The sequence below is a fragment of the Typopeltis vanoorti genome, chromosome 16 (genome assembly GCF_054136105.1).
Source record: "Typopeltis vanoorti isolate ZY-2024b chromosome 16, IOZ_Tvanoo_1.0, whole genome shotgun sequence".
NCBI lineage: Eukaryota > Metazoa > Arthropoda > Arachnida > Uropygi > Thelyphonidae > Typopeltis > Typopeltis vanoorti.
Window position 1 is genome coordinate 20,938,428 of NC_143564.1, and position 14,959 is coordinate 20,953,386.

The window sequence follows — 14,959 nt, forward strand, 5'->3', positions numbered from 1 at the left end:
CAGATCAATTTTGAAGCCAGAAACTGCTTCACAGGAAGTTTCTATTGCACATTTCTATTGGTTTCTATTGCACAAGCATGTTGCTGTGCAATAGAAACCAATCGTTGTTGTGGAACAGTTTTTTTCTGACACATCACATGTGGGCATAGACGTTTAATTACTCCTAAATAATACTGACCATTCACTGTGATGCCCTCACCACATTTTCATTTGTTCATGTAAAAAGTAGCCATCTACAGCATGATTCATCCTTCTGGGACTATCTCCTTTTTGAATGTTAAAAAGTGTCATGGAATACCTGTGCATGGCTCAGACAGTCATTGGCATAAATGTTTTTTAGGTCTTGTTACCCATCTATAGCAGTTTTTCCTAATTTACAATCAAATTTTATCACAGCTCTTTGTTCCATGATGCAACTTCTGACATGCTCCACTCACACACTCTTACTGCATCACCTGACTCGAAAGTTGCACCTGTGATTACCATACACTATCGGTCAAAACTGTAAACATGTTTGTTAATTTTATTCAAAGGACTGTCCTGTAAAAAAATCAATCTTATTACTTAATGGGCACACTATCATGTTTATTTGCAAATAGTGCAGTTTGAAATTATTCAGATGTTTTTTGTTTTTTTTGACTCCCATTACAAAGGTTATAAACTTGCAGTGCATTAATATTGTTGGATTATTCATTATTTTCATGTGAACTATTATGAAGCCATTCACAAATTTATTATTTAACGAAAGAGCTCTCTGGTGCAGACACTTTTGTAAAATATAAATATCAGAAGTTATAATGCATTAAATTATTGACACATTTTTGGCTTATATACTCTAAACATATACAGTAATCCATTTATCTGACCATAATGGGAAGACAATCTGTCATTCTGATAACTGAAGTACAATGATGTGGTTATCTGCCATTAATTGGTGTGTGTGTGTATATATGTGTCAGTTAATTGATGGATTGTTGTTGTGAATGTCAGATAAAAAAGTCAATTACTGTAATTTTGATTTGGGTAATTTTGCTAAAATTGAAATGACTTGACTAATGTTGATAGTCTTCCTAAATATCAAATTTCATTAAACTCCTGAGCCACCCAATGTGAAATTATTAATATCAGTAAAAATCATTTGATTGAAACCAGAATTGAACTGTGTGAATATCTTATATACATTCTAAATCCCAAATTTTAATTCCATCGCACCAGAGTAAAGTTATTGCCCTGATGCATGAACTATAAATTTTGAAATGTTTTACCCTTTTTGGTCCCCACATATGGTCTGATTAAAGCCAAAATTGAGTTGGATTGACTGATTTTTGTAAGAACTCCAACGATAAATTTGAAAATCGATCCATTTAGGTTCTTGGAATAACTTGCATTAGATATACAGACATGTAACAAAGTGCATCTAACATGTGCTCATGCATTTTAACAAAATACACCTAATAAAAATTAAACACTTATAAATGATAAATAATACCATAGTTCATTTCTTATTTGTTTTAGTACCTTTTCTGTTTATATTCCAAATTATTTCAGAATCTATAACATCATCTGAATTTCCTGAGCATATAAAAGATTTACTTCAGAAGATGCAGCAACAAGATGAAAGAGAACGGCTTCAGAGAGAAATTGATCGGTGTATGTGTAAGGTAGGAAATAAGAAAAATCACCCAGATCGATTCATATTATTCATATTCTAACATTCAAATTCATATCATATTCTAACTGTTCATATTAGGTGTTTATCTGTTTTTACAGAAGAATATCACAAGTTGATTTTATGATAACCTTGTTTATGATTTATGAATTAACCTTGGACTATGCATGTGATAGGATGCATTGATTTATGCATTAAAGAAAAGAGTAATAACAGGGGCATATTAGCTACTCAAAAGGGCAAAGCCAACTCTAGATATAATGCATATGTCATATTAACACGTTTGCTGCCATGCTCCTCGGGCATAGTTTGTTACCACACGCCAAGCAATTTCACTTCTTCAAGGTCAGTACGAGTAATCTCATTGCATACAAGTATATTCGTAGTTGGTTTGTGAGGCTCATATAACAACTACAAGTATACACACTTTCGCTTATCGCTCCGCACGCCAAGCACTTTCACTTCTTTACAGTCAGTACGGTAATCTCATTGCCGGTGGTAAGCATCATACGAATATATTCGTAGTTCGCTTGTGAGGCTCATATACCAACTACGAGTATACTCGTAGTTGGCAGCGAATGTGTTAATCGAATGACATATACTATGTATCATATTAAGGTTTACCTTATAATTGTTTTGGTGTGTGAAATGCATTACCCTCATTATTGCAGACATTAATCCTTTAATTGAAGAATTCATTATTAAATAATATTATTATTTAACTTGACTTATAGGAACATAAGACAACATAAATAACAAGAACAGAAACTGATATATTCAACAGTGACATGTGCAAACTGCACGTACACAATGTAGAGTGTCATGGCCTATGTTATGGCACAAAAAGAAACAGTATACTGAATTTCGACACCTCTTCAGTACGTGTGCTGCATGATATGTCATTTGACTGCATGCACATTAATAGAATGTATAGAATAACGTGTGTAGAGTCTGTGCCATTACGTTTAGCTGATGGTGTTGAAAGAAAAGATTTATTATTGAATTCTTGAGCATTATTTTCATTCATGCAGACTTGGTAGAGCAAATGGTCCATATCTGTGAGCAGTTTTGTTTGCCGTTTCCGTAAGCGTGCCCCAAGCAATAGTGTCATCGTTGCCTTAATTGAGAGATTCTGATGTACCAGAAGTGTTCTGCTGCAATGCAAAGGACATTCAGAGAGACCACAAACTGTTAACAAAAAGAGAATCGCGAGCGTGTGCTGGAGTAAGTGTTACAGCTTCGAAATGCAGTCGGTGCTGCCAAACAGTGGTAAAACTTGGGATACTGAAGCAGTCACTACAGCAAATCCTTAAGGAACTGGGTGTCTTTTTGTACATCATTCAGGTAGGTCAGTGTTTAACAGCAATGGATTACACTGCATGGCAGGAATCTCTGCACATGTGTTGGCCAATGCCTATGAAGATCTGTCCTTCCTCCATGAAGTCTGGTTCTCGGACAAAGTTCATTTCCATCTAAGCGATTATGTAAACAGACAAACCTACAGGTTTCTTTGAGACCTGAATTTGTTCAAGAGAAACTTCTTCTCAGCAAGAAAGTCACTGCATGGTATGCAGTTTCTGGTCATAGCATAATTGAGCCCCACTTGATTGAAGAGAGGAGGTGTAAACCTTGATCTCGAATAGCGAACTCTACATTGAGAATGTGTTGGTTCCATTCACCCAGGATTTGTATAGGGTGTGTTGTGCACCTGTCACACATGAAGTGGTTCTGAAGCTTATTTTTCAGAACACTTCCCCAGGAAGCTCATTTCAAGATTCATAGAATTCCTGTACCCTTCCCATTCTCCTGATCTCACATTACATGATGCCTTTGTTTATGGTATGTTTAAGGAATTGGTATTCCACCATGATCTGCCCTCAAACTTTGATGAACTAAGGGATAAAATTACACATGATATATCCAGCAGATGTCCCAACCCTTATTCTCCTTGACAGAGAACCTTTGCATGCACTACGAAAGACAAGGTGCCCATTTTGAGCACTTAATCTACCGTCATTAATGCTTTATTTGACCAAGATTCCATCAATAGTTGTACATGTACTTATTATCGTGTATAAATATATATTTCTTTGTTAATAAACCTGTTTACTCCATAACATATATGGTTGTAGTTAGTTATTCAGTAGTTTTTTTTTTTCTTTTTCTGCCATACTGTAAAAATAACTTTAACAAAATTTAATAAAAAATGTAATTAAATTTAAGTTAATTCTAGATTTTGTGAAGAAGAATTATTTCTCATAAGAGAGATAATTTAAGTCCACTGTTTCTATTTAGATTTGGTCAATGTAGCAAGTTCTTGCAACTCTCTTTGTATAGATGTTTTAGGCAATTATTACTTTTATGGAGAACTTTAATTTTCTTCCAAAGAACACAATGTCTGGTGGTGATAGCTTGCTCTTTCGTCCATGATGGACGAAAGGCAGAAGTTTATCTTCAGCTGAGTCTTTGTCTTAGTCTGAGTCTTATCTTTGTCCTTCTGTTCTGTTTTATTGATAGAACAGGGCACTTGTAGGCTAACGGATCTAAGTAGCTTGGCTGTACTTTCTGAGACACCTTTAACATAGGGAATGGTGATATGACAGACCACCTCTGTATCACTATTTTCATGAGAGGCAGATGACGAGGAAACTCTATATTATTAATTATCTTGTTGACAATACGATTCAGTAAAGCCATTAGTAAGGAAGGTGAACTTGATATGATTTATTTCTGGAAGAGCAGCAATTCAGTGGGGCAAAGAGATGCTTTGCTGATGGTCTAGCTGTATTAGCTGAGAATGAACAGGATTTACAACAGATGTTTCTACAATGTGTGATGTTTTATCCAATTATGGACTTAAAATAAATGCAGTAAAAACTAAAAGAATAGTGACAGGTTCAAAGGAACAAAATAAGATAGATGAAATAGTGATTAGAAGTGAAATCATTCTGATATCTTTAAGGAACTATTCAAGATTGTCATTTTGGATTTATGGCTGAAACAACCTAAGCTGTGAGACTAGTGTACAGGGTGGACGTCGCCCGCCTGCAAAGCTGAAATGGGTACCACCAAACAAATGGCAATTTAATAATTTATTTTTATTTTTGTCATAATCACACAGAAAGAATTTTTTGTAAATTTGTAACTTTTTCTAACTATAAATTTGCATCAATTATATTGACTTACCTAATTATTATTACTTAATTCGTTTACAAAAATTTAAAGAAAGAATGAAACTTCATACTAACACTTCGAAACGGTGCCCAACTTGTAGTGGCTCCCACCTGCAATGCAGGCCTTGCAGGCTCGCTTCCGCCAGCCCTGCCAGTGTGTTCTGATGGCCAGTTTGCTTATTTTGTAGGATGAAACTCAGAATTTCATAGAGGAAAAAACCGTGCCACTTCCATTTTAAGAAGAATGGAAGATGTATGTTAGAAATATGAAAAAGAATTGTTAAAGAAAAAGAGATTATTTAGTACAAGTAAGATAAGTAAAGACATATGGAAAAGATTTTATAAAGACATTTGTTTCAAGCATGTTCTTATGAGTGTGAGATTTGGACTGTAACAACAGAAGACTGGAAAATTGAAGCATTTGAAATTTCTGTTGGAAAGTATTGCTAGAAGTAAATTAGAGATAATGAAAAACCAATGAATAAGTCTTGCTTGGAATAAAAGACAACCCAGTATTGAAGAAGACAATCACGGAAAGAAAAATTATATTGCTATATCACTTAGGGAGACATAACAAATGGATTAGAAACAAAGATACAAGGGGAAATAAGAAGTGGGTGGCCAAAATATACATTCTTAGAGGGATGGGGAAAGACACTGTCATAAGGAGAGGCCAAAGTTGGCATCAGTATTCAGAGAGAAAAAAGGAAAGAATGAAGATATTCTCAACACAGCCATCTGCAGGGATGAGGGCTCTCTGCCTAAAAGTATGTTGGATGTATGATTGAAGATGTTTACCTGACAATTCATGAAAGAGACATAAGAGAACAGGAGCAGTGTAATTGGATGGTAGTGAGAGGGCATAGATACATCTTCTTTCTTTGGAATGAACACTGTTTGTGATGCATGAATGATAGTATACATTTGGTTAAACAGAAGTAGATTAATTAAATCTTATAAGATAGGCAGAGGGACCTTCCAAAGCTTCATGTCAGTAAAGCCGTTTGGTTCAGCAGCTGATTGACCCCCTCCCCCATACACCACTTTTTCAATATTAGTCAGTCAGCCCTCCTTTAATCTAAGCTAATAGTTTATAAACTAGTCCTGTGTCCTCCAATTTATGTGACAGCCTTTCATGCTGTATCCTATAAATGGCCTTAGCAAATATGAAATAATTGAGGTTACTCAAGATTGTGTTAGGCTGACAACAGTAAATAATATAGTGGAAATGTTTAATCAACATTTTGTCATTGTATATCATAATAAAGGAAAGGAAAAAAAGCATCGAATGTAACAATGAAGGAAGCTGAAACTAAAAAGTTAAGTGTGAGATATTAAGTAATCTTAATAATAATAGGATGAAGTAATACTCTGTTGGCTGAATGCTGTATGGTTTATTACTCCAAGGATAGCAAAGGTCATACAGCAATCCCTCAATTAATGCACCCCCAATTAGTGAGTCATTTTTTTCGTTTATATACATCTTAAAAATAAATGTTACAGATTTTAAAAATTTTTGATCTATACATTTTTTATGGCTAACTATTTTAAAAAATCACTCACCAGGATGAAATAATTTAGTTACTGATTTGAAACATTTTACAGAGTTATTTTTTAATAGCATACTACACTATTTCCTTGTACGGTATGTTCCAAATTTACCGCCAAAATTTATGTTGTCTGCTTTATAGCATTTTGCTGATCATATCTCGTGCAACTGTTTTCCCTAGTTTTTTATTTTAAATTATTTTCCTAACCTTTAATCATGAGTAAAAGAATTAGTGAGCAGAAAACAGAAGTGGGAAAATGATTTGAAAAGTAATCTGATTGGAAGAAAAACTTGAAATAATAACGAAAAATGAACAAGGTGAGTCCAGAGCAAAGATAAGACAAGAACAAAAATGGCTGACTCAACTGCTGAATACAAAGAGAAAGATAAGGCTGCTTGAAGTGCATCGCGCATGCACTGAAAATCAAAGTATTATAATGATTGAATTAGAGAGACTTCTTTTTACATGGATCGAAGATTGTAACCAAAAACAGATCCCTCTAAACACTGGCCTTATTAAATCAAAAGTCTCTTTGTAACCTGGAAAGAAAGGGCTATCAATGATGGAAAAGAAGAAAAATTCCACATTAGTGCTGAGTGATTTGAGCGTTTCAAAAAGAGAAATAGCCTACATAATGTTCTCATCACAGGCGAAGCTGCAAGTTCAAATAAGGAGATATCCAGAGATTTTGAAGAAAATTGTATAAGAATGGGACTATTGTGATCAACAAATATTTAATGTCGATGAAACCGGCCTTTTTTTGAAAGTGAATGCCTTCCAAGACTTTTCTAGCCAAATCAGAGAAATCTCAGTTTGGTTATAAAGTCGCAAAGTCGAATGAAATTACTGCTAGCAATATGTGAGCCATTTGGAAGCACATTCTTCCACACTGCAAATGATTTTAGAGGATTTTCAAATAAATCTAAGTTAATGAAATCTCATTTTGAGAAGTTAAGTGATTCCGACCTGCTAAATTTAGATGCACAGCGGGAGTATCCTGAAGAATATGAAGAAAATTTAATCACTGACAAGCCAATGAGGTTTCACAGAAACAATTTGAAAATAATTTTCGTATAATCAAAGTTTTTAAGCAGCAATGCTTAGAGACTGACCCTGGTGAAGAGAGAACCAGTAAAATTTGCAGAAGAGGCAATAGGGCCATACCGTCAGTTGTATGAAAAAAAATAAACAGAATGCTTGCCAAACTTTAGCTTAATTCTTTGTTAAGAAGCAGAATAATAAATTTATATTCTGAATATGTTTTATTGTCTTTCAGCTTCATGGTTTTCCTTTAACTAGGTCCTGACACATACCCTAATTCTTTTATAAAAAAAAATTAAGGGTCAAAAAAGAAATCTGAGGAATGAATTATACATTTTCCCATAGGTTATCATATTCGATTAGTGCGTTTTTGATTAATGCACCTGTTTTAAAGAACGCATTAATTGAGGGATTGCTGTACTGTGCCATATCAAAAGTTATAGCAGTACAGGAGGTAAATACTGAATGGAATATCATACATATATTAAGAGAATCTACAGAGAAATTAAGCACCCTTATTTATTATTCATTTTTTTATGTTATTCTTACCTGTAAAAGAATACAAATCTTATTTTGCATTAGTCGGTGTTTTGATAGCACTGCAGTTCACTTGATTATTCTCACCACACTGGAGAATAGTAAGGCGATCAGTGTTTAAGATGTTGGTTATAGAATATCTTGAAGTCTGAATTGTTAAAGTGTTTCATGGTTTGTCAAATGAAGAAGATAAATGGAGGGAATTCTCATAAGCATTTTGAAGATACAGATGCTCTGAAAATGTTAAGAGTAATCATGTTAATTTCTTCAAATTTTCCATGTTTTTTAGAGGTGAGTAATGATTTGCTGTGGAGCAAAAGTTGAAGAATCTAAATTAGTGATTGTTAATTAATTGGTGAACCTCGTAGTAATGAAGAAGTTAGATGTTAGTTTTAAGAGAATTTAGGTAAAGACCTTAGAACAGTAGTTGACTCACTTTCATCTTCCATTTTTGGGCTGTACTGAATAAAAGCTTGATATTGTGCTATCAATAAATTTCAGATGAGAATGAAAGGATTCTTAGAATACAGTTGGGAAAAGGACAAGAAAGAATACCATTCGAACCAACACTCTTATTTAGCCCAGCCATTATGGATTTCTGGTGAAAGTTCAGAGGAGTCATCCAGTGAGCTGAACATGTTAATGTGGTTGTCTGTATAAGAGTTTGATGGAAGGAATGGTGCCAGAAGATCAGCCTTATGTAGAATAACAATAGTACAATCTGAATCTGAGAAGTGTGGCAGAGAGAGATATATATCTGCAGCATAAAGGGCAAAAGTTACACTCTAGCCCTGACTAGGGAATCAAATGCTCATTTGGTTTTTTGAGCAGGGTGCAAATTTCCTGTATTTGGCCCTTTCAAAATTGGATTTTAATTTGTCGGTGTTTATTTGATAGGGTGCACCTGACTACTGTGAGAAGATCTAGTCCCTTGATCTTCTCATGGAGGAAATCTAGATAAGAGCACTAATGAATGTAGTATTGTAGAATATTGTGATATATGGATAGATTATAGATTATTTTATGTTGGCTATGTTAGTGCAGATTTGTGAAGGGATACAGACATGCTTGGAAGATTATAACAGTGATATAGGATGGATGTTAATTCTTGAGAAGGCATTGAAATATCCTTCTCCTTTACTGTTAAATGCCTATCTGAAATAGTCAAAGCAAATTGTAAACATCTCATAAACTGAATTTGAAATTGCCTAAGCTAAGAATCTTGCATTATGTCCAAATGGCTGACCTCTTGCCACAGCTATTTGGCCATAACTTTTTTTGCCCAAATTACTTTCTTTGGCCTTTTGCACACCTGGATGGTTCTATTCCACCATTGCTATGGGGGCGGGGATAGTCTTGTGGCTTCTTACCTTTCCTCATTCCAATCTTTGCATTGCATTGATCTTTATATTTGTTCCCCTACCATTCAACTCGGTGACCACCCTTTGATTTTTTGCCAAAAAAAAGATCAGATCTCCCAGTTCTGAGCATTTAAAATTTTTTTTTTTTTTACTTTGGTCTTTTGTACACTTGGATGGTTCTATTCCACCATCATTATGGGGAGGGGGGGTAGTCTTGTGGTGGATTCTTACCTTTCCTCATTCCAATCTTTGCATTGCATTGATCTTTATATTTGTTCCCTTACCATTCAACTCAGTGACCACCCTTCGATTTTTTGCCAAAAAAAAAAAAAGATCAGATCTTGGATAAACCGAGCATCTCCCAGTCCTGAGCATTTTTCATATTGTTATATTTTGTGCTTCAGAGTTGATGTCTGTTCTATGTCATCATTTCTCTCACTTCAGTTCTTTCTAAAATAATGGCAAACTGTAAACATTCAACTTCTGTGTTAACCAGAAATTTCTTAACTAGTATATTATATTAATTGTAATTTGCTGCAAGTGGTCAGTGAAGTTAGAGACCTGAAGATGGTGGTGAACAGAGAATTAAAGTTTAAGTTGTATAATGCTATGTTGGTTAAAATATGATATCAAATAGCAAACTTGTAGGAATGAAAGCTGTTTTCCCACTTTACAAGGATTAAATAAGACTACATTTTATTGTGTTCAGATCAGTGGCGGATTACCCAATAGGCACACTAGGCACATACCTAGGGCCTCGTCATCTTGAGGGGTCTCAAAAATGACATAGCAAAAAGATGATATGTCTCTAAAAATTTAGTGAATGTTTATATTTATTATTTATTTATTTTCTATTTTATTTTTTAATAAAATATTTTTAATTTAATAAAGAAAAAACTTGTTATTATTTAAGGATTTTATTGTCTTTTTAATATAAAAAAAAACACTTTTACATAAAGTGCCTTATAACAAAATTGCACCTAGGGTCTCAAAGAAACATAATCCGCTACTGGTTTTCAGATATGATCATTTTGGTTGATAGGAGATAAGAAGACATTTGAAAAGATCCACTAGTTGGTAATCAAAATGATATCTATCCTATGGAATCGTGCACGTAATATAATATGCTATCATATGGTAGAAACTTGCATGTTGGTATAGATACTTATGATTTTACCTTATGGCAAGTACTAAATAGAGGTATGGTTAAGAAGCATGTGAGGATCCAGGCTCTTCTCATGCTGTATGATTAAGATACAATAAGCTACTATTTAAGTAGTTGGTGAGTATTATTAAGGATAACTTCCTGAAATTTAGAAAGTTTAAAGCGCTTATTTTTGTTGGGATTACGATTATGAATGTGTGCTTCACAGCTTTTTTTATATAATATTTCCAGAAGAAAATGACATTTGTGTAGAACTTTAGTATTATTCTACTGAATTCTATGCTTAGTAGATGAGGTACAGCTAACTAAACCAGATTTATTGGACTCTTGAAGTAAAATATATTCTTGATGTTCTTCAAGATGAATTTGAGCCAAACGACCAGTCTGTCTATGATAACACAAGCTGCAAGAACAAGGGATTCTGTAAACTCCAGGATAAGAGAGAAGAGGATATTTGTATTTTGGAGAGACAAGGAAGGTATTTAGTTTACAAACTGGATGGAAAGAGACTTGTAGGTCAATCTGATGAAGAAGTCTCGAAAATTTTTTCTAGTAGTCTAACATATGGAATAGAAATTCTAGAAACTTCTTCTTGAGGAGGATTAAGATAATTATTATTTTATCACTTGTTTGTGCATTATAACCATTGAAAATGAAGGTAGCTCTGATAATACAGCTCATTGTTTAAAAGAGAATCAGTGGAACAAATCTTATGAGCTATTGCAGATAAAGATTTAACCATGCCATATTTCTGACCATTTATTGAAAATGGTTATGAAACATAGCTGAAAATTCTACAAAAATAAATAATAAATTAACATAAGTAGCATTCATATTTATTTATTTATTCTTTAGTTAGACAAGATTTCTGCTGAGCATGAAATAGCCAATATGAAGATTTTTAAATACTGTAGTACCCCCCCCCCCCCCTTATCCACGTATTTGCTTCTGTGGTTTGTTTTCCGCAATCAACCCTGGTATGAAAATGTTAAATGGAAAATTCCAGAAATAAACAATTTGTAAGTTTTAAATTGTGTACTGTTCTGAGCAATGTGATGAAATCTTGTGGTGTCCCACCCAGGACGTGAATCACCCCTCCAGCTTATCCACACCGTATTGGTTTACACTACCCACCTGTTAGTCACTTAGTAGATCTGAAAATATTAAATGGAAAATTCCAGAAATCAACACCTCATAAGTTTTAAATTGCATGTCGTTCTGAGTAATTCTCGGTTATCAGATCGACTGTCCCAGTATCACAGTGCTTGCATTCAAGTAACCCTTATTTTACTTAATAATGGGCACCAAAGCAAAGAGAAGTGATGGTGCCAATTCAGATATGCCATAGAGAAGCTGTAAAGTGCTTCCTTTTAAGTGAAAAGGTGAAAGTTCTCAACTTCGTAAAATAATAGATCAATAATAATTTAAAAAAAAAAAAAAAAAAAAAAAAAAAACGCATGCTGAGGTTGCTAAGATTCCATTTGCATTCATTTAACTTTTATTGCAGTATATTATTAGAATTGTTCTATTTTATTATTGTAGTTAATTTTTTACTGTGCCTAATTTATAAGTTAAACTTTATCATAGGCATGTATATATAGGAAAAAACATAGTGTATATATATATATATATAAAGTTCATTACTATCCAAGGTTTCGGGTATTTGCTGGGGATCTTGGAATGTATCCCCCCCCCACTGATAATGTGGAGACTGCTGTAATCATCTGATGTCTTTACGCTTTCTTATATGACAGCTTTCTTATTAATTAACTTATATAGCAAGTGATAATTTCTGATTATAATCAACTTGATGTCAGTTCAAGATTTAAGTAATTGATCACTTAAATCTTGAACTGTATCCTTTGAGTGGTAAAAAATTTAATGCTGTGTTTACTAATTAATTTTATTAACATTTTACAGATAAAATTATTCTGTCATCATCCGCTGCAGAATAGAATGGTTGAAATGAGACTTAAAGTTCATAAAGATGATACTTTAGCTGATGCAACAGCTGCTGCACACAAAGTAAGATTGAATAAATTATTTGTAGTGTTACATGTGAACTGTGTGTTAAAACTGAAAATATATTTAATTTTAATTCATGAAGCTCAGCTTTTAAATTTCTAGTTAGCTTGATTGTGATGTTTATTGAAAAGAGACAGAAATAAAATGTGTGTCATGTTACCTTATGTCAGTTTTGCCTTTTATTATTTGAATAAAGCCTTTCATTCTTAAATTTATCTCATGACTATCTTTGGCATTTGCTCTTGTTCACAGATTGGCTATACCTATGACTATTTTAAGTAGTATACAGCCAACACTCTCTCTCTCTCTAGCAGTCTTGTAAGGAATACAGGAATGATTTTCTCTAGTTTTGAATTTTCTTTAGAATGCCACTGTGGCATTTTGATAAAGATTTCTCATTAATTTGTTATAGTCAATGGCTTTCAAACTGTGGAGCACACTTCACTGGGGATGGGGGGGGGGTGCAAGACCATTTTTGGCTGGTGCAAAGCAATGATCAGTATGATTATTTATTTTCAAACACAATTCCTGCATGTGCTAGATATTTCAGCTTATTTCAACATAATATAGTATTAAAAACACTTGCAACACTTTTTATTAATATATTAAGAAATTTACACATTGTTACTTTTTAACTACATTTAAACCATATATCAAATTGGCAACTATCATCTGTTCACCAAAGGACAAACTCTCTCCTTTATCATATCTAGGAGCATATGAGGTATCCTGTACCTATGATCTGGCTCTCTGTGGACAGACAGGAAGAAAGAGCTGTTGACATCTGCTTTGCTTGTAGATCATAAAAAATTCATTCAGCACTATTGTTATGTCAAGTCAGGACTAGCAGACCATGCCTTGGATACCCTTCACGCAGAATCAAATTGAAGAAAAATGCCACATGGAAGTCATAAGTAAGCCAGAAAGATTGCTTTTGAAATCAGCAGTAGCTTTAAAACATTCCCCAAACCTCAAGAAGTATGGCTGTATCCATTTACAAAAATATTGGAAACAGTCATTTAAGATGAAATTAATAATAATTTTCTCCCTCTGTCTTTCTCTCTGTATATCCGACAATAGATGGTGCCAATTGGGACTTTAGTTTCTGTGTTATCCATTACCAGTTTTTAAACTGATCCCACTGTTAACTAAATTGTTGCTACTTGTATACTGTAACAAACTGTTTTTGTGCTCTGAAGATGCTGGATATAATATGACTTGTATTCAGATAGAGTTGTGGCCTATGATTGCAGTACTACTACTAACAGTATTTCATGTGGCAGTGAGTTTGAAGCCATCTGGCATGAGGTGGAATCTAACAAGATCAATTACATAGTGGGATGTTGTTACAGACCTGGTGGATCAGTTGCTAGTGATGAAGAAATGCATCACCAAATAGAAAAAGATGTGCGCAAAAAGAGTAATCATAATGGGAGACTTTAATTATCCAAATATTGATTGGGTAGCAGTAGAATCTCATGAGAAGAATGAAAAGGAATTTATTGAGCCATTGTGGAACAGTTTCCTCAAGCAGCATGTGACAGATGGAACTTGAGGTCAAAGAGTGTTATATTTGATGATAGTGTCAGAGGACGTTTCAGTTAAAGACATAACTCTTCTGCCTCTAGTTTGTGACAATGATCATGCAGTACTCACTTGGGAAGTAACTAAGTTTATGAATGTTCCATTCAGAAAAAAATTATATGCTGAACTACAAAGCAGGAAATTATGACCGAGTTCAGTGGAATGGGATTGGTTGCTGGATGGGAAAAATATTGACAGTGCATGGGAAGCATCTAAACAATACTTAAATGATGCGATATCAGAATGTATCCTGAGAATTCTAAGAATAAATAGGGTAGGAGTCAAATGGATGTATAATCTTATTAAGCAAGAGATTTGTAAGAAAAGGATGATGTTCCTTATGAAAATTATGAGCAGCAGGCTTGAATAGTCACAACTGTTGTATGGAAAGCTGAGTCTGAGTATGAAAAGAAACGAAACTGGCTTTGCATGCTAAAGACAACCCACAAAAATTCTATTGATATGCTGCAAGTAAAAGAAAAATGAATATGAAAGAATAACTCTTCTAAATGCAGATGGCATGAACGTTACAGATGCAAAAGAGGTTGTTCAACTAATGATGCCCATTTTGTTAAAAGCTATCAATGTGGTGTATGCGACATTGAGCTGACTGCTACCTCTTTACTGGATGAAGAAACTCAGGTTTATGAGGACAAGGTGTTAGAGCTGTTGCACACACTGAATAAGAATTCAGCAATAAGATCATATGATGAATGCATCATCTGCATAGCATAGCCAAAATTGAGATCTTAATTGTAACCTCTTTCTAGGGCCTGTTTTTCAAACAATTTCTCATATAAAGAGATTGCTTAAAGACAGAGATAGTGGTAAACCTGTTGCTAGGCTTTTTGCTT

General features: G+C 34.0%; 1 protein-coding gene across 1 annotated transcript in view; it reads left to right on the forward strand.

The window, feature by feature from the left end:
- Usp47 (ubiquitin specific protease 47) overlaps positions 1-14,959 on the forward strand; it is a 572,957-nt gene that overhangs the window by 338,471 nt on the left and 219,527 nt on the right. The window contains exons 18-19 of the mRNA XM_090406134.1: positions 1,549-1,661; positions 12,417-12,521. Coding sequence (XP_090262260.1) covers positions 1,549-1,661; positions 12,417-12,521 — 218 coding nt within the window. The remainder of the gene's footprint in view (positions 1-1,548; positions 1,662-12,416; positions 12,522-14,959) is intronic.